Source organism: Caretta caretta, chromosome 7 (genome assembly GCF_965140235.1).
Source record: "Caretta caretta isolate rCarCar2 chromosome 7, rCarCar1.hap1, whole genome shotgun sequence".
Classification (NCBI taxonomy): domain Eukaryota; kingdom Metazoa; phylum Chordata; order Testudines; family Cheloniidae; genus Caretta; species Caretta caretta.
Genome location: NC_134212.1, coordinates 58,725,768 through 58,753,213, shown reverse-complemented (window position 1 = coordinate 58,753,213; position 27,446 = coordinate 58,725,768). Strand labels below are relative to the sequence as shown.

The 27,446-nt window shown below is 45.3% G+C and overlaps 1 protein-coding gene across 1 annotated transcript in view; it reads left to right on the top strand.

Moving 5' to 3' along the window:
* Nucleotides 1-27,446, top strand: part of FRMPD2 (FERM and PDZ domain containing 2) — a 129,522-nt gene that overhangs the window by 33,502 nt on the left and 68,574 nt on the right. The window contains exons 5-17 of the mRNA XM_048858767.2: nucleotides 866-1,051; nucleotides 2,776-2,893; nucleotides 4,481-4,606; nucleotides 8,364-8,448; nucleotides 11,025-11,175; nucleotides 13,092-13,163; nucleotides 13,866-14,040; nucleotides 14,748-14,898; nucleotides 14,997-15,135; nucleotides 16,552-16,704; nucleotides 20,299-20,484; nucleotides 21,899-22,055; nucleotides 25,606-25,816. Of these exons, the coding sequence (XP_048714724.1) occupies nucleotides 866-1,051; nucleotides 2,776-2,893; nucleotides 4,481-4,606; nucleotides 8,364-8,448; nucleotides 11,025-11,175; nucleotides 13,092-13,163; nucleotides 13,866-14,040; nucleotides 14,748-14,898; nucleotides 14,997-15,135; nucleotides 16,552-16,704; nucleotides 20,299-20,484; nucleotides 21,899-22,055; nucleotides 25,606-25,816 (1,910 nt within the window). The remainder of the gene's footprint in view (nucleotides 1-865; nucleotides 1,052-2,775; nucleotides 2,894-4,480; nucleotides 4,607-8,363; nucleotides 8,449-11,024; nucleotides 11,176-13,091; nucleotides 13,164-13,865; nucleotides 14,041-14,747; nucleotides 14,899-14,996; nucleotides 15,136-16,551; nucleotides 16,705-20,298; nucleotides 20,485-21,898; nucleotides 22,056-25,605; nucleotides 25,817-27,446) is intronic.

The window sequence follows — 27,446 nt, the reverse complement described above, 5'->3', positions numbered from 1 at the left end:
GAATGTACTAACACAATTAGGAGCTTGCAAGTTTCACACAGAGAGGGAGAGAAACAGTACCAAAAACCAAGAGACCTCTTAATTAGTAATACCCTGGAATTTAAACTATGGGGAATCAAACTCATTTGTGATTTTAATACAGAACTTCTTTAATATGGTCCAACACTGTGAAGTGACTAATGATCTCTCTTTCTTCCCTGGGCAGATTTCTACCACCAGAACAGCTATTAGTAGCCAACCATTTCCTGCTCAGCCAGTTCAGTGTCTCTTCAGAGATATGCAGGAGGCACTCTTATTTCACTAACATATCCTCCAAGCTATTAACTGCGCATTGGTGATATGGGAAGCTATTAGTATTTAGTCCATCTGAGCTCCCTTTCTAGGATGTTTTACTTCTCCGTGGTCTCAGTGTAGGGAGCCCATAAGCTAAATAACCACATAGAATTTAAATATCTGGTCTCCATAGAAACAGAGATTTGTGTAGCTCAATTCTTCACCCTTCCAAGACTGATAGATGGACTACCATGCAGTTTGAGGATGAGATGTTAAAAATGAATAATCTAAACTTCAGATATGTAGAGCTGCCACAGTTGCTGTTAGTAACCACATCTCCCCCTCAATGCTCTGTTCTGCGTCATAATATATGACAGTTACCTTCAGTGCCATCCTCCTTTCCAGGGTGGCTTCATTTCAGTGGTACTCTATGTATCTAGACTGGGATTTCCCAAGGGGCTAAGGGAATTAAGTGAATTCTCATTGGAACTCACAGGTCCTTCAGAAAATTCCAGCCCTAGTTCATGGAGCATTTTACAGTGTTTTATCTAAATGAAAGCTATTATTTACTATTATCTCCCTGTTGTCGCAGTCCCTTCAGCTGAGTGATCAGTTACACACCCTGCTACTAAAGCTGTGTGAAGATCTGCCTCATAAAAGACTTTCCCCAGAATCCATTTTGGAGGCATGTGAAGTGCACCAGAAGGAATCTTCCTCTTCTCCTGCAAGTGTTTACATCCAGAGAATGGTCAAATGTGTGCTAGGAAGCATCACTGAGGTCAGTATCTCTTTTATTTCCCAGTAGTGACAATACTATAGTAGTCGTGGTTGGTTTTTTGGGGGGAAGTAGGGGGCAGGGAGTATGGACAGTAGGGTAGAATATTTTAGAGCAAGACAACCTGTAAAAAGTCAGTGATGGCTTGAAATGAACGACTCTTGTGCCATGGAAGAAGGTGCATGTACTTTCTTCAGTGCTTAGGTTGCATTTTTTTATTGGGCTTCTACATATTTTTGACACCATAGAAGCAAGGGGTGAATTTTTCCAAAAGCACCTGAAAAATCAATGGGACTTAGGCTCCTAAATCACAGAGGTAGGCAGTTTTGAAAATTATACCCAGATACTATTAAGTTTTAGGAATACAACGTATTGTCAACATTGGGATGCCATGGCCCTAATCCCAGGATTACAATATTACTACTCCTAGGATTCTCAGACATAAAAGCCCCAGCCCAGAGCATGGTGAAAACCTTGAATGCTGGATGACTTTTAAGACCAGCTAAATACCTTTAAAGCAACTGTGCTGTGGATTATGGTCTATATCCTGCTGGATTTACCCATCCAAGTAACCCCACTGTATTTCAAAGGGAATACTTGTGAGAGTAAAGGAGGGAGGATTTGGCCCAAATTTCCCAAAAACCCAGACTATGTGGCTGTCCTGGGGTTTACAAACCCCATCTGGGCATATGCAAAAGGGAGAGGAGCACCCTCCCCCCTTTCAGGCAACCAGGCTGACTACTTCCCAGCACAGCTGCCAGCACTGCGAACTATGGCAGCATGCAGCCACAGCTGGGACCAATAAGGAAAACAAGCCCTGCTATAAAGCAAGGAGAACAGAGTGAGATAGGGAAGCAGAAAGGCTTGGGGTAGCAGAGGGGCAAGAGTCTCAGGCCAGGCTGACAGGGTGCTAAAGGAAGACTGCAAGCCCTGAAGTTTTAGAGCTGGTTGACTGATTTTTATGTTAGGTTGATGGATTGGGTTAATTTGAGATGAATAGAGGGAGATTAGTTAGGAGAATGCTGGGACCTCTGGGCATGTGGATGAGGCAAGGTTGCCTTCCCCCTACAATGTACCACCATGCATGGAGAGATACAAATCCAGTCTCCATGGGATCATTGCCCAGACTTCACGCTCCAGGCTAATGCCACAGTGATAGTAGCTTTTTCACAGGCTCTGAGACTCTACACTGGCCAATGGAACTGGCTTCACAAGGGAGGAGAGCAATGTCCCCTATATAAAGAGTTTCCACTTGCCACTCTGGTCTATGTCATTCTACAAGCTCAAAGACATCCTACCTATATCAGGTACAATATCTGTGAGCTCCCTGCACCTCCCTTGGCGTGGGGCTGGGCCATAAAGTCACAATCAAGCCTGAAAGGTGGTGGTATTAATAAATGAGCTCGATAAATTGTTTTCAAGAGTTTATGTTTTCAAGGAGCACTTTTGTTGACATTTTGACTGGCAAATAATGGAAGAGAAAGTCAATGAGATTTTCAAATAAAATGCCCCCTGTTGTTTGATCAGCTATAATTAATAATTGTCCAGTAGTCCATTTGCAATTAGTTTATTTCCAACTCCAGTAGGAAGTATCATTTATTTAACACACACTCACATACAGTGTCACTGATGAGCCTAGACCAAGCTGAGGGCAAGAGGCACTTCCTCATGAAGGTTTGAAGTCCCCTGGTCTACTGACATTGACTTGCAGTGCAATTGGTTTGCAGGTAGAAGAGGTAGCCACTGAAGACAGCCAGCTGAACAGAAGCCATGTGATAAGGAAAAGGCTGCACGAGAAAGCATCTGACAGCTCAGCATTGCCCTCCCAGCTGAATTTTCATCAAGGTAAAGGCTTCTGGTTTACACTGCACTTCTCAGAGGGTCTCCTGGGCCAGGTGAATTGTTTCAAATTGTGTTGGGCCAACTATATGTAGAATTGAATATGTTATTTATTGCTTTACCTCTGAATGAGCGTATGATGGAGAAAAATCTGTGACAACTCGGCAAGACTTCCAGTGTTTACAGGTTCAAAGGACTGTGATCTGAAGGCTATGGAGCAATGTTAAGTGATCAGCATGCATATATTTGACTCCTTAGAACGGTCTGCATGAAAGACACTATACCAAAAAAAAGTGTTTTGGTATTCTATGTATCCAACTGAATGCTCAAAGGTGAAGAATAGTTTTCCCTGAATCCATGCTCAGGAGCATTTCAAGAGCATAATCACATCTTTCCTTCTTGAATAGCCCAGTAAAGGTCAGCATACAATTACATCTTCCTTTCAAAAAGATTTTTTTACTCCTAGAGAGGTTTTAAGAAACAAGGCCAAATTCTGCTCATCATACCCATGTAGGCAGCCATACTGTAGCCAACTAGACAACCCACCTGAGAAAGGCGAGTGGGATTCATCCTTTTGGATCCCTGGTCAGAATGTACGCAGCAATCCATCCTGACTTCATGGTTCACTTTAACTGAACTTCAAGATGTTATTGTCCCTCTAGGTAAAACTCTGCTGCAAGATAAATATTGACTTCGGCTTCATATCCTTTTGTTTCCTCTCAGGTCAATAAATCTTGATGTTCACCTCAGCAGAAGTTAATATCAGTGTATTTCTGTCTTGGTTTTGCCCCCAATTCAGCAAGGTCTTATGCACAACATATGAGTAGCCTTGTCTCTATTCAACAAATCATGTGAGCAATGCGTATGTCTCATTGACTTAGGAATTAAGCACATGCTTAAAGTTAAACACTTGCTTGAATGCTTTGCTAAATCGGTACCTTCGTTATTTTAAAGTGTGGGACATTCGGGGTGCATTTTCTATTGAGGGTGCATTTCATTGAATATTTTTCTGCTTTGAAAATTACCACCCCAAGTTGTAAGGCCTGGGAAAAGGATGGGAGTAGGATATAACAGAAGCAAAGAGTGGCTGAAACTTTTTGATGTTTTAGGTCATCATTCTTGGGGAATTGCTGCAGTTGCACTGTATGGTGGATCTGTGTCTTGGCACTCAATATGGAGCACTCCTGAGGGAGATAGCTGGGGTCTCTCAGACGTGTGACTTTGGAGGACAGAAGTAGCTAGAACTTGTTCCTTGGCTACTTGAAGCTTCCTGACACTTTTCAATTAAAACGTGACGGAAATAACGTGTACATTAGACTCATGTTGGCCAGGATTGCTGAAGGGGCTGAAGGGACTGCTTTCTGTCAGAGTAGGGCTCTAAAAAGTACAAGGGAGCAGAAGCAGCTCTGCCAAAGGCTGGTGAATGCCTTCCTGAGGGAAGTGAAAAGCACTCAAGACATTCAACAGCAAAGAAGACTTGATCAAAGTGAGCCAAGACCAAGCGATAGCTAAGTGGACACTCGGATACTGCTATTTTAGAATCAAAACAGAATATGGTGATTTACCAGGCTTCTGTTCTGTTTCCAAACACAGGGGCCAAGTTACTGAATTATAGTCGGTCGGCAGAGGATTACAGACAACTTTCTGTGGATTATTGTGACTCCAGCAGCATTTCGGAGAGCACATCTTTGACATTGTCAAACAGGGGCCGCAGGAGAGGTAGAGTTTTACTTTGAAATGGTTACTATGATTTATCCTTGCAGTAGGTCAACTCCAGACTGACTTCCAGCTTTCCTTCTGTGCAGAAATTGGAAAAGGTATTGAATGGTCAATGTTGTGCCAGCAAACATGCAAATACAAGTTGGCTGATCCTGAAATTTTATTGAAACCACTTTGCTGGTTCTGTTTTGTGTGTGGTGGTGTAGAGGGAGCTATGTGTGTAAAAGGCAATTGAAATAGTAGAAGTAAACTGATCCAAAACCACACTCCAGAGCACAGGGGACTAGTGTCTCGGAGAGGTCCTTCCCAGCCTGACTGATGACAAACTTCTCTGGATTGTAGTGGGTTTTTGGGGGAGGGGGTCCGGTGGCACAGCTCTCCTTTCCATGCAGCATTGCAATCAGATTTGTTAATTAGCAGTGGGCAGAGAGAGAGTGGCTGAGCTGAGGCAGGCAGGTAGGAGGGGGGCGGCCCACTGAAGTTTTGCCTTAGACAACAGATTGTCTTGAGTGGGGCTGGGAGTGGGAGAAGGCATCGGGGTAGCACTGAGGCCCATAGGGTAGCCAGAGGGATCTGCCCATAATTAGACAGGCCCCAGACTGTCTAACTTGGTCCAGGAGCTATTACAGCTCCCAGAGCAGCCCAGGTCTGGGAGAATATAAAGAGGTTTTAATGCCCCCTTTATCCCACTCCCACTCCTTGGGGGCTGCAAGTTCTGGGCTGCACCTGTAAGATGCACAGCACAGAAACCACCCCTTGCCTCATCACCAAGGGGGGAAAAAGATCTTTCCTTCCTATAAGAGAGGTGGATACTTAAAGCTCCAAAACTGTAGTCAATATAAACCTACAACAGACCATGGATGCTTCAGTGTGCATGCAGCTCCTGCTGATTTTTGTGGGAGCCACTACTTACTGAGGTGCTTGAATGTAGATTTAGGGGCTAGCCCCTTTCTGAAAATCTTGGCCGTAATGCTCAGAACCAAGGGCTGAGTCCTGTGGGATGGCGTACAGTCAGTTCCTGTTGAGTCAGTGGCAGTTGAGGGTGCTCAGCACTTTGCAGGAGAGGGCCCTAAAAGCACAGTATATTAAGTAACACAAGTAGACTCGGAGAGTTTGCTCACCGTAGCCGTCCTTTCCCAGGATAATATATCCGAAAAAGACATTCTCCTCCCCATGGGGCTATTACAGTCCAGGAAAAGACCACCATGATCAAGGGAGATCCATATCCTCAGTGATCTTTGCTAGTATTCTAGCCTGTACTCTGGAAGCTCATTTGCATTTAAAAATTCATTGTTTCATGTGAAGCAACTTCTTCAAGAGCCACGTGCTAGTCTTAAATCAGGAATATAGGACTGGATGGGACTTCCTGGGTCACCGAGTTCAATCACAAACAACCCCATCATATAATCCCATTCATAAATTTAACTCATTTTCTGATGGCTCTTGATAAATTGTTTCTCCCTACTGCTCCTACTGGAAGGCTGTTGCAGAACAAGGAATGGGCTTGATTTCTGCTAAAAGCATGGCATCGAGGCCTGTGAATTAATCAGGTTGTCCCAATCGGATGTTGAAAAGCTAAGGGTATTTGAAGTGCTTGTCAAAGAATACATTCAGGTAACTTGTCCTGGGCGAGTGGGAGAGTAGAGACTTGCAAGGCTGTCTTATCAGAAAGGAGTGTAAACATGTGCTCTCCTGAGAACCGCAGCCGGTGTACATCAACACAGCTATGTTGACTTCAATGGGCCTAAGTTAACTGATATCAGAGGAGGATCTGGCCTTGATATCAGGCATGTCTCTCAGCCTCTCATTTCTCACTGCCAGCACCATCGCCTCCAGTCACCCAAAGAGCCTGACTTTGCAATACTGCCATCTGCTGTTTGAGAAAATACACTTCGATTTCTTTTAGTCTATTTATAGTTACATATTTGTTTGTTTTTGCATATGCCATTGTTGCTGTTCACCAGGCTTATGTTTAAGCTATTAATTTTTTAAATATTTTAGCTCCAAATGTCCAAACATGTTTAAAATGGTATGACCTGTCTTGTGAGAGATTGGCTCAGATTTTCATTAGAAAAGCATCTTTGGGCTAATGCCTTGTGGTCTGCAATCAGTCACTTGTCACTATGGATCCTATGTCAATTACCCTACTGCACCTGGGTTTCCACAAGATTTTAATAGTTAGTATTGTGTATCAAGGGACCAGGAATCACACTGTAAGAAAAGACCCACAGCCTGCTGGCCCAGGTCAGCTACCTCCGACTCCAGGGGCTCAGACTACAGGGCTATTAAACAGTATTGTAGGCCTTCAGACTTTGGCTGGAGCCCAGGCTCTGAGACCCTGCAAGGGGGCCTGAGCCTGAAGGTCTACACTGCTATTTTTAGCCCAGCAGCCCAAGTCCCACAATGCTGAGTTAGCTGACCCAGGCTCTGAGTCTTGGTGCCGAGGGGTTTTTTATTGCAGTGTAGAGGTACCCACAGAGTTTGTGTCTGGATTCAGAGCCAAACTTCCCCAAAGTTTGTGGCTATTCAGCTTTATTTATTTAACATAAGTTAACTGTAGATTTCCTAGTTACTGGGTTTTTTTTAATGCCTTTATTGGAATCCAACACTGTATTTTTGTGTTGCCATTTAGAAAGAGGCCTCAATAATAATACTCATTTCTGGCTCTGCACCTGACTTTAGCTCCCCCATAATTGGAGGGAATTAGACCCCACTCATCTCTAGCTCATTTCCATTTGCAAATCACTCCCCAACAAACCCTGGTTTCTGTGCTTGTATTAGTTATTCAGAAGTATTCACCAAATTGTTTCTGCAAATTATTGGCCAAATATCCTGCAAACAGTTCACTTCAGCTGTTTTGTATTGCTGGGGTGTGATTGGCGACCTATGTCACATAATATTGTTTCTCTTTCTTGATCGGATGACTGGAAAACGTTTAAACAGAAGAATAAGGACTATCAGTGGAATAATAAATGCTCCTGTTTGCACACAAGATCCTAATATTCACGCAAATATAGGGATTCGCACACAAACAGCCATTCCCCCAAATTCATTCATCTGAACGTCCATGAATAGTGAATAACAAGGGCTTCAGATATGGCTGAACTAGACAACCAGTCCCAATATGAAGGATTAGTCACGGACGCTCTGAATGCAGTGTTCAACCAGCTCTGTCGTGCAGTCATTTATTATGTCCCCCAAACAAGGATACAGGACAGACAGTCCAAATCTTCTCCCTGCCATATTGTCCCAGGATCTAATGCTGTGCGCACCTCAGGGGAGGCGGAACTGGGGGGCAGTTGGGGCTAGTGTCCTCGCAATGGAAATATTGGGGAGGGGGACAGATCTATCTTTCCACCATATGTGTTGTTCTGCTGCATTCTGGGAACGAATACATGCACTAGGTAGGAAGGTGATAGAAGTGAGAGCTGGACGTGGAGGGGCTGGAGCAGCCACCATAGTGCCTGTGATTGGGCCGGGTAGCAGGTGGGAACTGGGGTCACTGGGCTGGAGCTGGGAGCAGCTACACCTGGTGGCTGGCAAAAGTGAGACATGAACTGCCAGGACCCCTTTCCCAGCCTGGAGCCGGCTGTCCCATCCCACTGAGTCTCAGAAGCTCCCCTCCTCGCTCCCCAGGCAGAGCACCCACCCCTACTCCCCCTCCCATCCCTCTGCCTCCCTATGTAAAGCAAGCTTTTGCCACCTTTGGCGCTGCTTCAGTGACAGTGATTGTGATATTCCCTTGATTTAACGTTAGGGAGAGCTCCGCAGGCACAGCGGGCGTGGGACCCAAACCTGAATGGGTCGAGGACACACAGTAGCTACAAGCTCTTCATTAACAGGTAATCAGTAAAGTTTTTGTCCTTAAAAGATGGACTTTTTTATGACTGCGGGAGGCACAAGGGATCTAGTGTGCCAGTGCTCTGATGTGAAACTACAGGGAGCAACTGGATCCGTTAGCCATCAGGTAGCAGACACTGTTCATCTAGAGCCAAATCCTGAAGACTTCACTGCACTCTTGCTCGGTCCTTCCTCAGAGAAAACCTCTCATTCCCTTCAGGGAGTGTTTTCCTGAATAAGGGCGAAGAGAAAATGGAGCAAAGACTTCAGGTTTGGGCCCCCAGCTTGTGCTGATGGTCTTTTATGAGAGGTCTGATTTATAAGAGACGGGCCCTGATAGGCCGAGTTTGCACTACATGGTTTTCAGAGTAATGTTTAGCTTTTCCTATAGGTTCTCAGACTGAGTCACTATTTCAACCCCCCTAGCTCACTAAAGAGTTAAAGGTAACCGACGGATGCCACCAGCAGAAAGCTATAGGGCTTGTCTCTACTTGTGGGATAGGCCTTGATTCAGCCATGGGTGACCAGCAGCCAGTTGTGACTGCTCCAGTGCAAACCCCAAGTTAAACCAGGGACACTGTGATTTGCATCACTGGAGTGAATTCCTTTTTGAAAACAGGGTAGGCTGCACCTCTGCCTATCGTGGGATGTCTAAATCAGGGGGCTAGCATGCTGCAGCTGCAGTTGGGGCTAATCCAAGTGCAGACAAGGCCTAAGAATGGTTAGCCTCTGAGCATCACAAAGACCAGAATCCCCTATTTATGTACCCCTTAATCCATGATAGGTACCCCAGTTAAGCAGAATTCTTGTCCCAGTTAAACAGGAGTTCCTGCCATCAAGCATGATTGACTTAATTCAGACCCAGGGGAAGTGTTGCATTTAGATTTCTCCATTAACCATGTCCTGAGTAAACTGATTGAACTTCCTATTAAACAGCCAACAGTTAACCACAATTACCAGGGTTGTGAGCTACTCCGTGTTCCCCCATACATACAATGAGAAATCAATGCAGTGCATGCCCCAGGACAGCAATGTTTTTTTGTGGGGAATTGGTATCATGTATCCACACACTTCATGTGGAGGTGATAGTCACATGTTAAATTGATCAGTGTATTTATCATGTGCTTTTTGAGCATCTCACTAGCCCTCTGCCCAATCAACCGTCCCTGTCAGGGCGGTCCAAGTCAACATGCTGACACTTTTGTTGTTAACTCTGTCTGCCAGAGAAGTGTTTTCTCCTTCTCTGCCCAAAGGTGAAATCACTTCACAAATTACTATGGTGTAAGGTCCAGGGCCAGGATGGGCAATATAGAGTCCTGGGCGCATGACGGGTTTACGATCTATGACTCTAATCCTGAAGGCCCATCGGCGTGTGTTTTAACTTTACCACATTGACTTCAGTGGGACTACTCAGCATATTCAAATGAAGCATGCCTGCGAGTGTATGCAGAATTGGAGCCTGTACATAAAAATGTCACAGCTTTGAAGTCTGCTATCTCACCCCGTGCAGGACGAGAAATGGCAGCCTTCTCCTATGGGCAAGGAGATACTCTCATCTTCCCACTGGACCCACTATGCTTGGCACTGGGCTTCAAACTCATGACATTTTTATGTCTAGAAAAGCTATTTTAGGTCATCGGCTTTAATTTTTCTCTCCCTCTGAGGCTCGACTGATGGTAAAAAAGATATTTACCAGGCAGCAAGATACAACAAATATTCTCAGGGAAACATTTAGAAACCTTCAAAACATCTCTCAAATTGATTTGCTGTAATACACGTGGTATATACAGAATATATGATAGTGTGGTGGGTACAGAAGTTTGGAATGACTGGCATAACTCACTCACCATTTGTTAATAACACAACTAACCCAAACTAATGCCAGCAAAACCTTCGTACCTGCAGCTCGCCATTGTCCATTCCCTATATATAACAGTGTATACGCAGTATAGATTTCTGCTAAGCATACATTTGTCTGGCAGTGTGGACGACATCAGTGTTTTAACATCAGTATGGTGTCATTATCTGAACCTTGATTCTCCACAGCACTCAATATTTGTTAATTACACCAACAATCCCCTTGATTGTCTGAAACCTCAATTATTTGATTAGATTCAATGACTCCCATCCTGAAAATAGCCTATAGAAAGTAATGAAGAATGGTATCCTTTCCCCAGTTGTTTTTTAATCACCCTGTAGAATTTAATAGAAAATGTCATCCTTGCTGTAGTAGATTTCTCAAGGATAATTCAAACAACCTGCAGCCAAATCCTCTGCTGATGTAAATTGGCAATAGCTTCGCTGACTTTGGTGGGGCTATGCTGATTTCCAGAAACTGAGGATCTGGCCCAGGCAGTATAGAAAGGAACACATCTTCTGTTTAAATCCTATAGAGTTTTAGATTAATTTCTGTAGAACCTTCATAGTTTCATCCATATAACACTTTTCTGTAGGGGTCATGCCATGTAGATCATGGAGATTGTCCTTTACTGCATAAGACAGTGTCACTCAAAGACTTTTAAACTCTCTGTCTATTACTCTGGATATGCAATCCGAAATACTGTTCACTCCTTTGAAGATCAGCAAGTGCTGTGGATGAAATCCCTGCTGGGGCTCAGAAGAATGACAAGTCCAACCTTCTGAGTTTAGGCTCTACCTTCTCGGTGTCTGCCAAGGACTCGTTAGCAGCTGCTGCTTCGCTGAAGTGCTTGTTTCAAAGGAAAGAAAAGGTGACTAGTGAAAATGAGTGCACTGATTGCAAAATGTAAAGCCCGCACAGATACCTGCCCCCCAACGGTGTAGGGTCTATTGGATAGCTGACTCAGCTCATCAGAATGGCCTTCCATAATGGCCGAGCCCAGAAGGGGCACCACAGGATCTGGGTGTGATAAAGAGCTCAGTCCGGCAGTCAGATTCCCAGAGACGTCAGTGGGAGCTTTGTCTGCATAAGGACTAGGAGCTGTAGGACTGAACCCTAAAAGGTCAACTTTCCCTCTTGGGGTTCTAGTTATGCTTTCTGTGACCAGTAATGCATACTAAGGGGTGTTTCCATCAGTCACCTTAGCTGTGCCTTCAACACATCAGAGAAGGGCTGGATCCAAAGCCCATTGCAGTCAATAGGGATCAAAGAGCTTTAGAACAATCCCATGTTGCTCTTCTTTTACAATGTACACCCAGGCAGAAGGCATAGCATAGAAGTTAACACACTGATGGGATAGTTGGGTGAGCTTGGAGCTATTGGTAGTGCCACCATTAAGATGTTGTATAACCTGTGGCTATGAATGTCCTGTCTGTAAAATGGGGGTGGTGATACTTGCTTAGCAGTCTGAGCATAGAAGCTGAGGAATAAATGATCCATCAGGATTTAATTCCCCTTTCATCCTCAGCTGTGGTTGATGGTGGTATCCTTGTGCTATGGAGAGCAGAGGAGGTCAGCCTCCAGAACTGTCAATCGCCCAGCTGCATGTACACACAGAGAGAGGAGCCTTTCGCTATTTTAATTTGGGTGGATTTGTTTGCATAACACTGCAGCAAAAGATGCTGGCAAGCAGATTTCTGTGGAGCTGGGAAATATACTTCTCTTTTAGGTCTCCTTTGCAGGTCACTTTATTTCTTTCATGCCAAGTCCAGTCTTCAGTCTTCCTCTAAGCGACTCAAGCTTGTTGCTGCTTGCGTCACCCCTTGGGCTGCTGGTGTGGTCCTCTTTCTTCTGTCTTTCAAATCAGTGCTGCTGCTCCCAGAGAATTCAAATTCCCTCCTGTCTTGGGCCTGAGCAGTGGCAGGGCTTTGAAGATCAAGAGCCACCCGTGTCAGCACTTGGAGCTTGTTAGAGAGAGAAAAATAATTGTTCTTCAGGGGAATTTAGATTTTAATAGTGTTACCTTTTTTGTGTGTGGTCAGATTCGTAATTGGAATCCAATAATCGCACAATAAAACACTTTGCAAGAGAAAAGAAAGAGGGAGCATGAAGTGGATGGGCAGGGCAAGCTATTATTTATCTACTGTTTATATTACAGTAGCACCTCAGAGCCCCCAGTCATGAACCGGCCCCCAGTGCACTGGGTGCTGTCCATACACAGCACAAAAAGATCGTCTCTGCCCCAAACAGCTGACAGTATAAGTATAAAACAATAGTGAAGGAAAGATAGAAAATCTATTGTGCTTCTCTGGATAGTTCTATAGAGTCAGAGGGATTGTTTGATAATCCCAATCCTGGAATTGTTTAACAATACCCAGTACACTCAAACAGGTCACTCCTAAGCCCCTGCACCGCTCCAGCATGACTCTCTGCCAGGGAATGCCCAGGAGTGGGGGACTCAGGGCTGCCTAAGCTGGTCCCACCCCTTTTGGCCACTGGAGAAGTGTAAAGGGTAGGGCTCAGCAGGGCTTTCCCAGCCTACAAACAATTTTGAGAATTCAAAAACTTTCCATTTCTGCAGCAGGTTGAAACTGGAGCTTTTTTGTGCAAAATGAGGGAGCAAGCTGCTCCCTGCTATAGCCAATAGCCTGGAGGTCAGGGACTTACCTGCAATGTAGAAAAGCCAGGTTCATATCCCTGCTTTGCTGGGTGTATGTAGAGAGAGAGCTGGGATCTTCATAATATGAATGAATCATTTTATTAACTTTCTAAATTGCTTCTTCCCAGTTTTCAGGGCCAGAATTTATCATTCTGTCCAGTGAACCACCAGTGACCTTACAACTGCCTGGATCCATCATGGTAAATATAATGTTTGGAATTTTGGCCTGATCTGGTGACTCTTAAATTAAATCTCCATGCTAACCTGTAAGACCTGCCTTTAATTCCCAGGCCAGTATTCCCTGTGATGAGAGTCCTATAGAGATAGCATAATGAGACCCTAAAGACAGGTGAGCACCTCACATTGCTACGTCCTGATCCCTGTTGCTGCGGTTAGAGTGAAACTGATGGAGCATCCATCAAGCCTCAGTTAGGGAAAGCCATTCTGATGCAAAACTTTGGGGAGGTGGATAGATGTCCTCTGAGATTACCCAGCACATCATGTACACTATGCTGCCTATGCTAAAGCAGTGAACACCTGTAGTGTACTTCCCAGACAAAAAACTTCATTAAGCTGGAGCTAAAGCTGAGGGTGCATAGCAGGGATGTTGTGGTAAAAATCCTGACAGGAATATCAGTGTTATGAAATAAACAAGTACTGGAAACCCAGGTCCAACTTGAAAGAACCCCAGACGCTGTCTGGAAATGGTTGGTTGTGTGCCTGGGGACTCCATACATTTTCGAAAAGTTTACAATGCTTGTGACATGACTAGGCAGCAGCAGGCCTTGCAGCTGATTCCTGTCGGCTGGCCATGGGACCAGGAGACCCAGAGACCAGGAATCTGGCAGGTGTTTCTGCATGAACACGGCACTCATTCTCAACTCTCTGGTTTGTGTTTTCAGACTAAAAAAGGGAAATCCTATTTGTCTCAAAGGGACCTCAATGTGATTCTGCTCAGCGGGCAGTGCCTCGAGGTGAAATGTGACATCAAATCGAAGGTGAGAGATGTCTTCAATACAGCCATGGCCTACGCGAACCTGGTGGAACATTTCTACTTCGGCTTAGCTTACCTGAAAGGTACATGGCCATGTCTAGTGGCTGCACAGTGGCTCATGACTATAGGAGTCATGCTAATCTGTACTGATGAGTGTGAGTGGAACCTTTTGAGATCCTCAGGTGGAAGGCATTTTAGAAGTTCAGTTTCAAACAGGATTAAGCCCCTCTGGTGTAAACCGAGTCCACTGCAGGAGTGTGCACCAGTGGAGCTATGCGATCTCAGTGTAGATAAGGCCTTAGACCCAGACTTATCCTGAGGTAGGGCAGAGCCATGTTGCCTCATCAGGAGTTCCAGGAAGCTCTGTGCTTCAGGCAGACCACATGCCTCCAAAAGCTTCCTCATCTGGTGGGGAAGTGCAGTCTCAGCTACTCCCCTTAAAAGGCCCTTTGGAGTGGCTAGCACCCACGAAGAGCTGGTGGGGAGCAGTCCTTGTACTCAGAGCATGAGGATTGTGTGAAGTGTCAGGGTCTTTTTATGCCCTCCCCACTTCTTGAGTGTCAACAAAGGGCCTAGTCAAACATCTGGCTAGCTGTACAGGGAGTTATCCTGGGTATTTCCAGGGTAGAATAAGCCATGAATAACCATCATGGAGGGCAGGGTGGTCTGTGACTCTCTGAGCCCTTCCTGGCAATCTGCTGAAGGGGTGGATGAAAAGCAGTGGAATTCTGCTTTATCAGATGGTCTCCTTCTGCTTCGCTCATCACGGAACCTCAAATTCTCATTTCAGGTAAAGAGTTTTTCTTTTTGGACGATGAGACTAAACTCTACAAAGTAGCCCCAGAAGGTTGGAATGACCAACCCAAGAAGAAAACCTTCATCATTAACTTCACGCTCTTTCTGAGGATAAAATTCTTCGTCAACCACTTTAACATCATCCAGTAAGTGCCAGGGTTCTGTCGGCAGCCAAAGAGGAAGGTGGCATTTAATTTTGGGGTTCGAAGCTCTTGTGACAGTCCCAGTCTCTCTTGTTTTTCAGACATGGTCTGACAAGGCATCAGTTTTACCTGCAGCTTCGTAAAGATATTCTGGAGGAGCGGCTGTACTGCAATGACGAGACCTCCCTGCAGTTAGGTGCTTTAGCCTTGCAGGCAGAACTTGGAAATTATGCTCCCGAGGTATGGTAAATAATACACCTCTTCTCAGAGGTGTCCGCCATCAGCCTGTGTGGTTTTCCCCATCACTTACAGTTAAGATGCAAGTTAAATGGCACCTTGACTTCAGTTCTGCTGGCATTTCTCAATAGAGTGAGTGAACCCCAAAGGATTCACATTTCAAGTTCAGATTAGTTGTCCCTAAAGTTTGCCTGACTATGCAGCACTCATGAATCTGCCAAGCTTGGCTGGAAATCTTGGAGACTGGTCCTTCTTGGGAGATTCCTGGTACTTCCTGCTTGCATGGTAAGGCCAGAAATCCCAGAATATCTCCAGAGTAATTCCAGCCATGGATACAACTCAGAAGTGCAGAAGGGGTTTGCAGAGATGAAAAAATAAGGAAGAGGTGGAAATTGAACATTTGAGCCCCTTCTAAATGTTGCCATTTGGGCTGGGTTGTAGGAATAGGCAAAGGTATAGGGATGTCAGTGAAGATATTTCTGAACCAGTTGTCCAATCCCTGGGTGTAATAATTGATGTTTTTTTCATATCAAAAGAGCAGATGTTTAAGTCCAGGGCCAGATCTCCAACTGGTGTGGCTCCATCACCTGAAGTGAAATTACATTGATTCATGCCATCTGAGGATCTGGCTCTCAGTCTCTGTTGTTGTTTTCCTTAATCTAATATAAAAGTCAAGAAAGAACAGAAATAAAGTACCCGTGATAGGGATCTCACTGGGAGTGTTGTCCTCCTCTCTAACAGCTGCAGCAACTCAGAGAACAGAATGGCTGCTGTCTCTGGCCACAGGCAATTTTAGAATTTAAAGATGCAGTACACAGGGAACAGAGGCACTACACGTTGCTATGTACACTGGACAATATAGATAGAGTTTCCAGACTACAGTGTAGGCTATATTCTGCATTGTCTTGTGCAGTTGTCTTGGGGAAGGAAAGGGAGAAGAAGGGCAGGGGACATCTCTTCCTCCCTCTCCCAAGAACACCTGCACAGGAGCCAGACAGAATGGGGCTAGTTTCCTGAAAGCATGTTGGGGGCCAGCTGACACAGAACTAATCGTGCTCCAAGAGCAATGGAAGCCAGAGCCTCTCGCCTCATGAACCAGTTAGTACCCAGAGGCAGGCATGCGGGAGAGAGATGCTACACACTTGTGCAGTGGATGTGAGAAGCCGTGCTCCTCACACTCCCCTGAGGCAGTCTCCTTGCGTCTGCCCGCTATGGCTCTGCATGCCGTCCCTCCTGGCACGCCTCCAGCAGCAAAAGCCAGAATGGGGCCCCACGCCATTGTGATGTTGCACGCTGGAGATCGCTGCACCTTCCCTTCGACAGCTCTTCCGCTTTTGCGTGAACTGCATTTTCAGCCCTATCTACAGCGCCTTGGGAACTAACCTTTCCCCCTCTCGTTTCTCTGTTTCCCTCCTGAAGATGCATGGGAAGAACTATTTTCGCGTTGAAGACTACGTTCCCGTGAGCCGGATAGAGAAAATGACCCTGGAGTCCATACAGCGAGAACTCGCCAAGCTGCACCGCATGAACCACTCCCTCTTTGAAGATGAAGCCGAGCTGGAATTTTTAAGGGTATCCTCCAATGCATCCAACTTTATTTATTTATTTTGCAGAAGGGCCCTGTCTCTTTCTCCTCGGGCTGTCGTTTCTCTGTCGCCAGTCTGATACAACATCAGAAAGGTGACAGAACATCTGTGCAAGCTGAGAGTACGTATCGGCAGGTTAGGGATAGAAATCCTTTCAAAGACATTGGAGTTAGCAAAGCAACCATGGAAAAATCAGGACATTCAGAGTTATGGATAAACTGACAAGACACCTAAAGGCTGATTGCGGTTACTCTATTGCTATGCACTCCAACTTTTCTCCTGCCTTAAGTGCGAGTGACGTGGCGCGGAACAGGGGGCGGAGAGGAGTGAGCAGCGGATGGGGCCTCAGGGAAAGAGGCTGAATGGGGATGGGGCCTCAGGTGGAGCATGGGCGGGGCCTTAGAAGGGAGCAAAGACTGGGTGGGGCCTCAGGGGGAGGGGTGGAGTGGGGGTGGGACTATGGTCCAGGTCTGGTGGCCCCCACACTTCTAGGGAGCTTCTGGTGCTTCTGCCTGGCAACCATAATGGGCCCCTTCTGAGTGTGGGCCATTGGTGCCATTGTAAACCCAGTACTGCCTCAGAACCTCCTTTTTCAATGTATCTGGTACAACTAGATCCATCTTGTACCTGTATCCATCATATGCTAGTTTCTCCTATCTCCTATACAATATTTCATCTCCAAGCTTTCCCATTGTGGCCAGAAAGCTTTCACTGTGGTAGTGTGAGGGAATGCTACTCTCCAGGGTTACTGCATTTGCCAGCTGATTTTCCAATCACAGACTCTCCTGATAGCAGGATCCTCTCTTTGGGAAAATTTTAGTTGCTCTGGGGTCCATTCCTGCAACCTCCTCCCCATTGTTGCAGTGAATGAACTCTCTGTTCGACCTTGTATTTAGCTGTGACACTCTGGGTACTGTTCCCAGACCTGGAGAAGAGCCCCTGTGTAGCTCGAAAGCTTGTCTCTCTCATCCACAGAAGTTGGTCCAATAAAAGATATTACCTGACCCACCTTGTCTCTCTGATATCCTGGGACCAACATGGCTACAACACCACTGTTTGTCTAGGTGTGAGTTATCTGTGTGTGTGTGTGTGTGATTTTTAACTTGTCTTCTCCCTCCCCTTACATCTGAAATATCTGAGATCAGAGCTTCTCTGAACATTAGCCATTTTCCTGCAGTGACACATGCCTTTATTTATATAATCAGTTCAGCTGAATTGCTACTTAATTGTGTTAGTTTATTGTCTAACACTGTCACTGGAATTGATTAGATGGGCTGATTTCGCTCTCTCTCTTCTGCCACTCCATTCCATGTGGAGCGTAGGGCCTTCCATCTTTGCACGTCTCCTACAGCCGTCTTAGCATCTTCTCATGTCATTTTGATAGGTTTCAGTTCTGCTTCTACTGTGTCTTTCCATATTATCCTTGGTCTACCTCGTTCCCTCTTGCCCTGAGAGTTCCAGTCCAACACGTCTCATTATGTTATTCGGTCTTTCCTCCCTGTGTGTCCAAGCCATCTCAATTTTCGTTCCATAATTTCCTGTCTGATTGGCTTCTGTTTCGTCGTCCTTCAGAGTTCTTCATTTGTGATTTTTTTCATCTGATACTGAGGATTTATCTGAGGCAGCTGTTTATGAGAACTTGGAGTATAGATAGCAAGGTCTTAATAAGTCTCCAAGTTTCTGCACAATATCATAAGACCGATTTTAAAATGGTGTTAAATCTTCAAAGTTTAGTTTGGAGGCAAGATTTCTGTTTCTCTAGGTCCGCTTTAGAGTTACAAAGGCATGTCTGGCTTTCACTGTTTTGGCTTTATGTCTTCATCTGTTCCACCTGTTGTACTTACAGTGCTGCCAAGATACATGAACTACCAGACCTCTTCTCCATTAGCTGCAGAAAGTATTCCGGGTGTTTCATGTTGTTTGTTGATTCTCATAGTATTAGTTTTCTTGGTGATATTTAATGGCTATCCCATCATGCATAGCAAACCCAATGAAAAAAAGTAGCTCTGTTAGTTTGTGTTTCAATGACTACATCTGTATAAAGTGTCACCAACATGCCATACACATGGTGAGAAAGTTAGTGCATAAAGCGAGGACATGCAAATTCTTCCTCCAAATATGAAACGGGATTTAAAGACTAAGGCCAAGATTTGGCTATTGGTTTTGAAGGCCTCAGATTTTGGGTGCCCAGCTCAACCCACTGTAAAGGGTCCTGATTCTCAGAGGACAGACGCTGAGCACAATCTGAAAACCAGGCCCCTTTAAAGTGACTCATTTTTGGTCTCCCAAAATCTTTTGAGAAGCTTGGGCTAAGAGGCTGGATTGGCCTGCCGGAGAATGAACTAGATCACAAGTTCTCAGCGTTGCTTTGGCCTGCAACTCACAAAATGGATGAAAAAATCACCCTGTGGCTTGCCATATCCCACCAGCCCTTTGGAAGGGATTGTGAGATTTGGGTCACAGAATGATTATTCATCATGTTGTGGCAGGGTGAGGAGGTGTAGAGATGTTGGGGGGAGGGCTTGTAGAATAAGAGGACAATTGGGTGCTTCTCCTACTCTACTCCAGCCTGCATACCTAGCTCCAGGGCAAGGACAGTGCTGGTCCCCCCGGCTGCAGTGCTGGCTCCTTGAAGCACTGCTCCCATTCCCCTGGAGCTGAGCCTTGTGCAGGAAGGGCATGGATCTGAACAACTGCTCTGGAATTTGATGGAGTCCTGGTGGAAACCAAATCTCTCTTTCCAAAGCTGCTGTCAGGCTTGGCCTGCACTTTAATTACAATTTAGCGAGCCTCAGAGCTGAAGCTTCCTGGTGAGTCAGTAGCTTGTAATGTATATTTTTTTTAAAAAAGAAAGAAGAACTGTGGGGCAGTAGCTCCGAGTGAGATTATGGAAGGCAGAGAACTGTTTTTTCCTTGATGCTAAGATTTCCAGAGATTCTTTACGATGCATAAAACAAATCCCATAAGCACATAGTGCCCGGGCAGCCTTGACTCCTGATACCCATCTCTTAGCAGTTTTAGCACTATCAGTGTGTTTGCTGCATTTTGTATCTTAGTTTGATCAGGGGAACAAAGACCTGGAGAAGAAGGTGGGAAGGAACAAAACTGAATGTTTGTGGAGCGGCATTAACCCCCAAGCAGACTTCTGCTCAGGAATCTGCACTGTGTCTAAATAGCAGTGATACTGAGCACATGCATCCATTGTAATTGTCAGAGCACTGTACAGACAAGTAGCGAGTCCTCACAGCCTCCCCTGTGAGGCAGGAGGGGAAGGGTTACGGTCATTTTACAGATAAGAAACTGAGGCAGGGAGAGGTGACATGACATCCCCTAGATCAGATGGTGAGTCAGTGGGAGAGCTGGGACAAGAATTTTGAATGGGTTTCCAAGACTTACAGAGCGTGGGAGCACACAGGGGAGTCACTGCTCCCTATCTCCCCTGCTCATCATCTGCCTTGGTTCCCCTTGGATTTGCTGCTTTCTGCTCACATCCTTGGATCACAGCACTGGGCTCTGTGTGATATTTAGCATGGATTGCACATAACGCTGAGTAAGTGCACCCCTCTTCCTCTCTGAAAAGGTGACTCAGCAACTCCCGGAGTATGGGGTGCTGTTCCATCGGGTGTCCCAAGAGAAGAAGGCAGCTGGAGGGGACACTGTCCTGGGAATCTGTGCCAAGGGCATCATTGTGTACGAGATGAAAAACCACACCAGAATTGCCAGTTTAAGATTTCAATGGAGAGAAATGGAGAGGATTTCAGCTCATGTGAGTGTGATCCCAATGAACCCTTACCCGTCCACACTGGGTTACTCCCCTCGGTCTGTTCCTTTGGTAAATACAGACATCTACTTCAGAGCCATGCTCAGAATCATTAGGCACAAGACATGCCCATTGTTGACCCAGTTCAAAAAACATTGGGATCCAGCTGTGTGGTTCTGAGCATCCCAATGCTCAGTGATGGTTGGATCTTGAGGTCTAACCCACTTCTAGGAGCTGATGTTCACCCCCTGTAGGACTGCGTAACCTAGACCTGAGGAACATTATTTGTGTAAAACATTTTTTGGACAAAAATGCAAATTGAAGTCAACCAAAACAGTTCACAAATTTGAGCCGATTTCAGTTGGGGGAGGGAGGAAAGGTTTTTTTGGTGGGGAAATGTCAGAATTTTTTGTTTTGGAATTTCCCCCAGTTTTCATAGATTCCAAGGCCAGATCTTGGAGAAAAATATCCTCTAAAACCATGTGAAAATGTGTTAACACCCCCCCAACCCCAGAAATGAAACAAAATATTTCATTTGACCCCAAATTAATTTTTTTTATTTTTTTAATTCACTTTTTACTTTTTTGATTCAGCCACCAAACTGAACAATCAGCTAGTCACATGGCTCCAACATAGCCCTCAGTGTGGGCCATAGCAGAGGGATTCTATCAGACAGCTGGTAGCCTGCTGCTCTAACCCATATCCATTTCTCCCTCCCCTCTCCTCTCCTCCCTCTCTGCCTTTCTCTTTTTTTGATCCCTCTGCTACTGTATTGGGTCACTGTGGCAATTGTCCCTTCCTCTCCCAGATCCCTCTTTGTCCCCCTGCCTCTCTATACACTGATGTGCTATGAACAGTGTTATGGGACTGCAATACCACACCCCACCCTGCCATGGCATTCTGACATTAGAAGTGTATCAGCCAATCACCACACAGCCATCTACTCCCTTCCCACCACTAGCCTGCTTGCCCCTTTAATGCATTTGCAGTCTGCAGTCCGACTGGCTAAAATGTCATCATTCTTAGGTCCAAGTTTTCTGATGGCTGCTGATCCTGCTGCCACTGAAGTCCATGTCAGAAACCCCACTGATTTCAGTGGATGTGAGGATAGGACCCAAATGCAAATGAGTGACACCCCACTCACCCATATCAGAGTTGTGGAAGGAGTTCATTGCACTTTCAGAGCATAGACCCAGGGCAGATATATGCCTGAACAAACTAATATGATTCTATCGGCAAGCCTTGCATTCCTCTGGGAAATGTCCTGGGTGGAATATAAAGTGAAAGGTTTCAGAGTAACAGCCGTGTTAGTCTGTATTCGCAAAAAGAAAAGGAGTACTTGTGGCACCTTAGTCTCTAAGGTGCCACAAGTACTCCTTTTTTTTTTTTAAAGTGAAAGGTGCATTTTTATTTCCTTTAGAGAAAAAAGTTCACGATTGAAAGCAACTTCAGTGGCAAAAAACACACGTTCGTCACCGACACGGCAAAGACTTGCAAATATATACTGGACCTCTGCTCTGCCCAGCACAAATTTAATGCCCAGATGTATTCCAGGCAGCTTCAGCAAGCTTCTTCCGGTGAGTGCCATAGATACTGTCAGTCACACGGGGAATAGGTGAGGGAGGTTTGGTAAGGAATGGAGGAAGCTCAAGGAGAGGAGAGATGCTGGTTGGGTAAGGCACTGAGCTGGGAATCAGATCTGGGTTTGCCATTTGGCTCCACCAGAAACTTCCCATGGGCCTTGTGCAATCAGTTCATCTCACTCTGACTCAACTGTCCCTCTGTAATGTTTCCTGACCTCACAGGGGTTGGGAGTCTGTGAGGCTGAATTAACACTGGGAGGTGCTCTGGTGACGTGTGCCACAAAACTTGGTTGGTATGAAATAAGCTTTATTATACTTAGCTGCAGGAACTGTGCTGGGAATTTTGAGGACAACAGATCAGATCTAGCCCTGGTGCAAGCAGAGACATGTTCCATTGCAGTCAATGGCTGTTGTGCCTACTTGTGTAAGGGCTGAATTTAGTCCATTAGGAGTTTTTGCCTGAGTGAGGACCAAAAGTGAGGTTTACTTGGTCCTGTCTCAGCGCAGGGGGCTGGACTTGATGACTTCTCAGGTCCCTTCCTGCCTGACATTTCTATGATGTTATGATTATTATATAGCCCTCTGCATCCACAGCTCTCAAAATATTCTGCAGAGGTGGGTAAATGTAATATATATGGGGAAACTGAGGCAGAGGTGAGAGGGAAATAACTTGGCCAAAGTTTCACATACCTCTGTTGATTTCAATGGAGCTACACTGATTCACACCAACTGAGGATCTGGCCCACTGACTTCAATGAAGTTATGCTAATTTCTGCCAGCTGCAGATTTGGCCCTGTGAGTCAGTGCCAGAGCTAGGAACCCTGACTCTCATACAAGTGTGCTAGCCATTAGGTCAGACTGCCCCTCTTTCAAGTGGAAGTGTTGCATGCCGGGCAATGAGGTTATATCACGGGCACAGAATGGTTAATATTTCCAAAATTCTTTCATAGGAGACAAAGTTCTTGTACAATTTAATTAACAGGAAATCACTCTGCAGAGGTGTCAGAAAGTAGCAGAAAGGAGGCTTATGTCTAGGTCCCTACAAAATTCACGGCCATGAAAAACACGTCACAGACTGTGAAATCTGGTCGTCCCCGTGTAATTTGGTCTTTTGTGTGCTTTTACCCTATACTATGCAGATTTCATGGGGGGAGGGGAAGAGGAGACCAGTGTTTCTCAAATTGGGGGTCCTGACTCAAAAAGGAGTTGCGGGGGGGTGTGTGTGTGTCACAGGGTCTTTTTAGGGGTGTTATGGTATTGCCATCCTTATTTCTGTGCAGCCTTCAGAGCTGGGTGGCTGGAGAGCGGCAGCTGTTGGCCGGGCACCCAGCTCTGCAAGCAGCGCCTCGCCAGCAGCAGCACAGAAGTAAGGGTAGCAGCGCTGCAACCCCCCCAACAATATCCTTCTGACCCCCCCACAACTCCTTTTTGCATCAGGACCCCTACAATTACAACACTGTGAAATTTCAGATCTAGACAGCTGAAATCATGACATTTACTATTTTTTAAATCCTATGGCTGTGAAATTGACCAAAATGGACCATGAATTTGGTAGGGCCCTACTTATGTCCATGGAACCCCCTGTGTTGTTGGGGTTCCTTTTACTTCTGATTTAACACCAGAGAGCTGTGATCAGTCTACAAATGAGACCTGAAATTGCACCATCAGGCTTGCTGAGCAACAATATTCTGTAATGAAAATGATTACATTCAAGATATGAGGGAGCAAAATTAATTAGGAGGCAGAAAAATTATAATGCAAGCCCTGATTACAAGCATTTAAAATCACAGACTGTTCAGTCTTGTGCAAGCCATTAGCCTGATGGGCTGGGGCAGCAGATCCTGAGTGCAGAGTTAGCTCGTCCTTGTGGGTCCTCCTGGATGGGATTGGTTCCTTGAAGGTAGGTGGCAGTGACCCTTGTTCAGAATTAGACTCTCTTTGCAACCCAGTGCAGGTCTTTCCCCAGCAAGGCAGAATCCCTTCCACGCGAGTGGCTAGGAGAGCTCCCCTTTTACTGTTGCCTGGCTCAGATGCATCTGCCACATTTTCTGCAGATCTTAATGCAGCTCCCCACTCAGCTATCACTATGGCAACTCTCAGACTTTGCTGAGAAGATGGACAGTTAACCCTTTCAACGCCTCTTAACAAATGCCTCTGATCAAACCCACTGAGGAAACGGGCAGCCTAGGTGTAATGAAACTAAAAAGCAACATTCCAGAGGGCTACAAAAATGTCTAGTAGGGAGAGGCACTGGAGATCAGGGTCAAATGGGAGGAAGTGGGGAATGTACAGCCATATTGATTTCCAGCCCTCCAACTTGCAACCCGCATTGTCATGGCAGCAGGGATTCTGTTGTACTTCTAGGTATGTCCTTAACTATCAGCTGCCCCCAAGTCCCCTTTAAGGGGTATTCCAGCCCACTGAGAGAGAACCTGAATAAATTAATATTGACTCGTCAGCTTTAACTTCCATTGGGCCTGGAGGCAGGGATGTAAATAGATTAATAGAATTCCCAGGGCAGAGGCACCACCGAGACCATCTAGTCTGACCTCCTGCCTAACACAGGCCAAGGAACTGCCCCATAATAATTCCTAGCTCAGAGCTTTTAGGAAAAAACATCCAGTCTTGATTTAATAATTGCCAGTGATGGAGAATCCACTGCAATCCTTGATAACTTGTTCCAATGGTTAATGAACCTCACTGTTAAAAATTGACACCTGATTTCCAGTCTGAATTTGTGTAACTTCAGCTTCCAGCCATTGGAGTGTGTCAGACCTTTCTCTGTTAAATTGGAGAGCTCATTATCCAATGGTTGTTCCCCATGTAGATACTTAGACCGTGATCATCTCTTTATTAAGTCTATCACTATAATAAGGAATGTTTTCTAATCTTTCAATCATTCTTATGACTCTTCTCCGACCCCTTTATTGCTGCCCCTAAATCTGGCTATCAACAAGGAATTGGTGGTTTCTCTTAGAGGTGTGAAGTTAGATGTCGTTCACTGCCACCAAAATAGTCCCTTCTTCACCAGTACAGAGTGTGCAGGTGCTGAGGACCCACTCCCTGATCCCTCTCTGATGTCGTGGGAGCATGTCTCCTCAGATACACATGTGTTGGGCTGGTGGCCCATGACACAGGTGAGCATCAGCTGATCACAGCTGCTCCAGACCTCTGCAGACAGAACCTTCCAGTTCCATTGACAGATTTGTTAAATGTACATTTCAGAAATGCATTCAGGTTTAATGGGGCTGCACACTGCATCTTCCTTGGTGGAGACTGAATTTGCAGAAAAGTTCACATGAATGAAAGCCAAATCCAAATGAAAAACACAATATCTCCTATGATATAATAGAAAATACTTGAAAACCCTTTCTCACACTCCAGCTTCTTGATAGGTTTAGGAATATCAGAACAACTATAGATAATGTCAGGCTTTTTGTAAGGCTGGCATGTTGAAAAGGCTAGACAGAAAGCAGTTCTGAACATAAAAGGCTGGAAGAAAGTCAGTGGATTTATCTTTTTCTCATTCGCCCTTCTCCCTCAGAGGACAACAAGTTTATGGAAATAGTCAAATCAAATTCTGCTTATGCAACTCAGCACGAACATCTTGCCCTGATTCAGAGACTGTCCTGCTCAGAAAATGTCCTGTACGGGGCCAACCTGGAGCACATGTCTGCTGGGATGATGAGCAAGTCTTGCGATAACCTCAGTGTGGAAACCAACAATGGGATCGGGGACAAAAGCAATCTAGGCAGGTGAGTTTAAATTGGCTTTTTCCTCTGAATGGGACTAAAAAGCAGATGTTGGCTCAACAACCGGGCTTGTATTTATTACCTAAAACCTTTGTCTGACAGGGTCAGATTCTAGAACCCTGCATGGAGGTGCAGTGTTACTTTTGCTGATTTACTCTGATGTCAGACCAGGAGGGTCCTATTAGCTCCAATCCTGGAGCATATAAAGGTTTGAAAATCTCTGAGCCAGAGGGGACTAGCAGCAGACACAGAAGAGGTCCTGTAGTGAGAAACCCTAGAAAGCAGCCAAATTTAGGAGAAAGCTTAGGTTGAGGTTTATATTTTATTGTTAAGTTAATAAAGGCAAAGAGAGAGGTCTCATGTGTGCGTATTCTATATAGAGTACGGTGGGAACTCTGCCAATACGATAGCCTGGACTTGTGTGGTTAAAGTTACTTGGCCTTTTCTGTAGTGTCATACAACCCCATTTCACAATATGCTTCCACCAAAGTGCATCCTCTCCCTTCAGATGTTAACTTGTGAGGCATTCCACCTAAAGTGATGACCCACTGCCTTGCTCCTGTGCTGTCCTCTTCTCTACCAGCTTGTGCCCTGGGCAGGGGACTTATTTGTTTAGCACCAGTTTCCTGCTCTACATCACATGGTCTAGTCATAATAACAGTGTCCCTAGGCTTTGCTGCCATTTGGGCTGAAATTAACTATTTTGTTTCAGGTCACTGCAGACTTCTTTCAGGCCCCTTATTTCAGAGCTAGCCTGTGCCCTTTGTTAATATTTGTATTGTGTTCACGCCCAAAGGCCACACCCATCAGGATGGGTTCTCTATTGGGTTAGATGCTGTACATACACAGAGGAAGACAAAGAGAGAACAATCTAACAAGTAAGAACTTGAGTCAGAACTGGTGTCATGTTTGTTTCCAGACACAAAAAGCAACCCATTTACTTTCAGACTGAATGCCTTTCATTTTGGATTAAGGGAAACAATGAAAAAAAGAGAGAACAAAAGTGAAGTCTTCATGAGAAAGCACAGTGTGTGTGTGTCTCCTCTGTGACAGGTAGCATTTGGCCTGAATGAACAAGGGTAGGGTGTTTAGTCTGGAGATGAGAAGGCGGAGTGAGGACATAACAGTCTTCAAATACATAAAATGTTGTTATAAAGAGGAGCGTAAATTGTTATTTAAATTGTTCTCCTGATCCACTGAGGACAGGACAAGAAGCAATGGGCTTAAATTGCAAGGGAGGTTTAGTTCGGGCCTCAGGAGAAACTTCTTAACTGTCAAGTAGTTAAGCTCTGAAATAAAATACCTAGGGAGGTTGTGGAATCTCTGTCATTAGAGGTTTTTAAGAACAGGTCAGAGAAATACCTGTCAGGGATGGTCAAGATAATACTTAGTCCTGCCTCGGTGCTGGGGACTCAGTCCCTTCCAGTCCTTCTATGATTCTATGTTTAAAGGTGCAGTACATAGAAAACAGAATGAGAACTTCTCCTTTCATTGACATTACTACATGCACCAGTGTGTGGGTGGTTGCTGTAGCTGCACAAGGCTCCTGAGGCCTTTAAGAGATTTGAATGCCATTTGAAGTGCTATGAAGTAGAACAAAGCCTAGAAGAGAGAGGATCACTATAGAGCCCCC